The 1,106-nt window shown below is 33.9% G+C and overlaps 1 protein-coding gene across 1 annotated transcript in view; it reads right to left on the reverse strand.

The window, feature by feature from the left end:
- Positions 1 to 252: 252 nt before the first annotated feature.
- LOC107570626 (ATP-binding cassette sub-family A member 1) overlaps positions 253 to 1,106 on the reverse strand; it is a 128,946-nt gene continuing 128,092 nt past the window's right edge. Inside the window, 1 exon segment of the mRNA XM_071582353.1 lies at positions 253 to 428. Coding sequence (XP_071438454.1) covers positions 330 to 428 — 99 coding nt within the window. The 3' untranslated portion in view covers positions 253 to 329.

Genomic DNA, 1,106 nt, shown 5'->3' on the forward strand with positions numbered 1-1,106 from the left:
AAAATAAAGTGTGAATTAGTCCTTCAGTTTTTGTTACAATACACAACGCAAATTTGAATGTATAATCTCTTTGCATGTGGCAAAAATATAATGTGTACAGAAATAAGACATTACAAAATATATAATGTTGCATAGTGCAAATTTGACTGATATTTCACTGATAAAAACTTTGTATAAAAACGATCCCTGAGTTGTCCTGAAGGTTTTCTCTCTGTTCTTGGTTGGACGTTTTACATCTTCAAATCTTGGTGGCCTACATGGAGATTTAGATGCCGAATAAATAACACAACTCTAGTAAAGTGCCTGGTTTCTGCTGATTGGTGTTTGATTCATGTCGCTGATGTTTGTATTTCATCATTCAGATCCACGTCGTTCTCAAACGCTCCGTCCACTTCATCACGCTGCTGCCGCGCGAAACTCACAAAAACCTGAAAGACATACAGAGAAACACGTCAAATGAGGAAGAAACCACGTCTAAATCTCACTCTTTATAGTCTATTTCTACAAAGCAGATGTTGTCTTTTTTCTGCCGTGACATTTTTAGCCTTTAAAGGGGACAGAACGCATACAGTTTCTGCCAATCTCGTGTTAATCTTGAGTACCTACAGAGTAGTAGTGCATCCTTCATATCACTGAAGAGTCTTTAGTTTGATCAGATTTATAAAAGACAGCTTCTCTCTGAAAACAGTCGCGCTCCTGGAGGCGTGTCGTGGGCGGAGCTAAAGAGCAGCTTTTGCGTAGCGATAAATACTCTGTCATACGTCCAGACTTTGGCCATGTTTATCATGAGAATCCAACTCTTTAAGAGTGTAAATAAGTCAGAATGCATTCTTGATCTGTCTGGCATCACAGTGCCATGACTTTAAAATTCAAATATTTAATTAACTATCTAATTAAATATTTTAATTAAATTTAATTCCACAAACAATTATTGACTGAAACTGATTTTTTTATTTATTTTTTTTATAATATTGATCTGTCTGGCATCACAGCACCACATATTTAAAATTCAAATACATTGTTTTTTTTTAGATTCCAACAAAATTAATACATTTTTATTGTATTACTAATTTTAAATAATTAATTTTAACTTACTTACTTACTTA

Source organism: Sinocyclocheilus grahami, unplaced genomic scaffold (assembly GCF_001515645.1).
Source record: "Sinocyclocheilus grahami isolate Dianchi unplaced genomic scaffold, SAMN03320097.WGS_v1.1 scaffold1485.1, whole genome shotgun sequence".
Classification (NCBI taxonomy): Eukaryota; Metazoa; Chordata; class Actinopteri; order Cypriniformes; family Cyprinidae; genus Sinocyclocheilus; species Sinocyclocheilus grahami.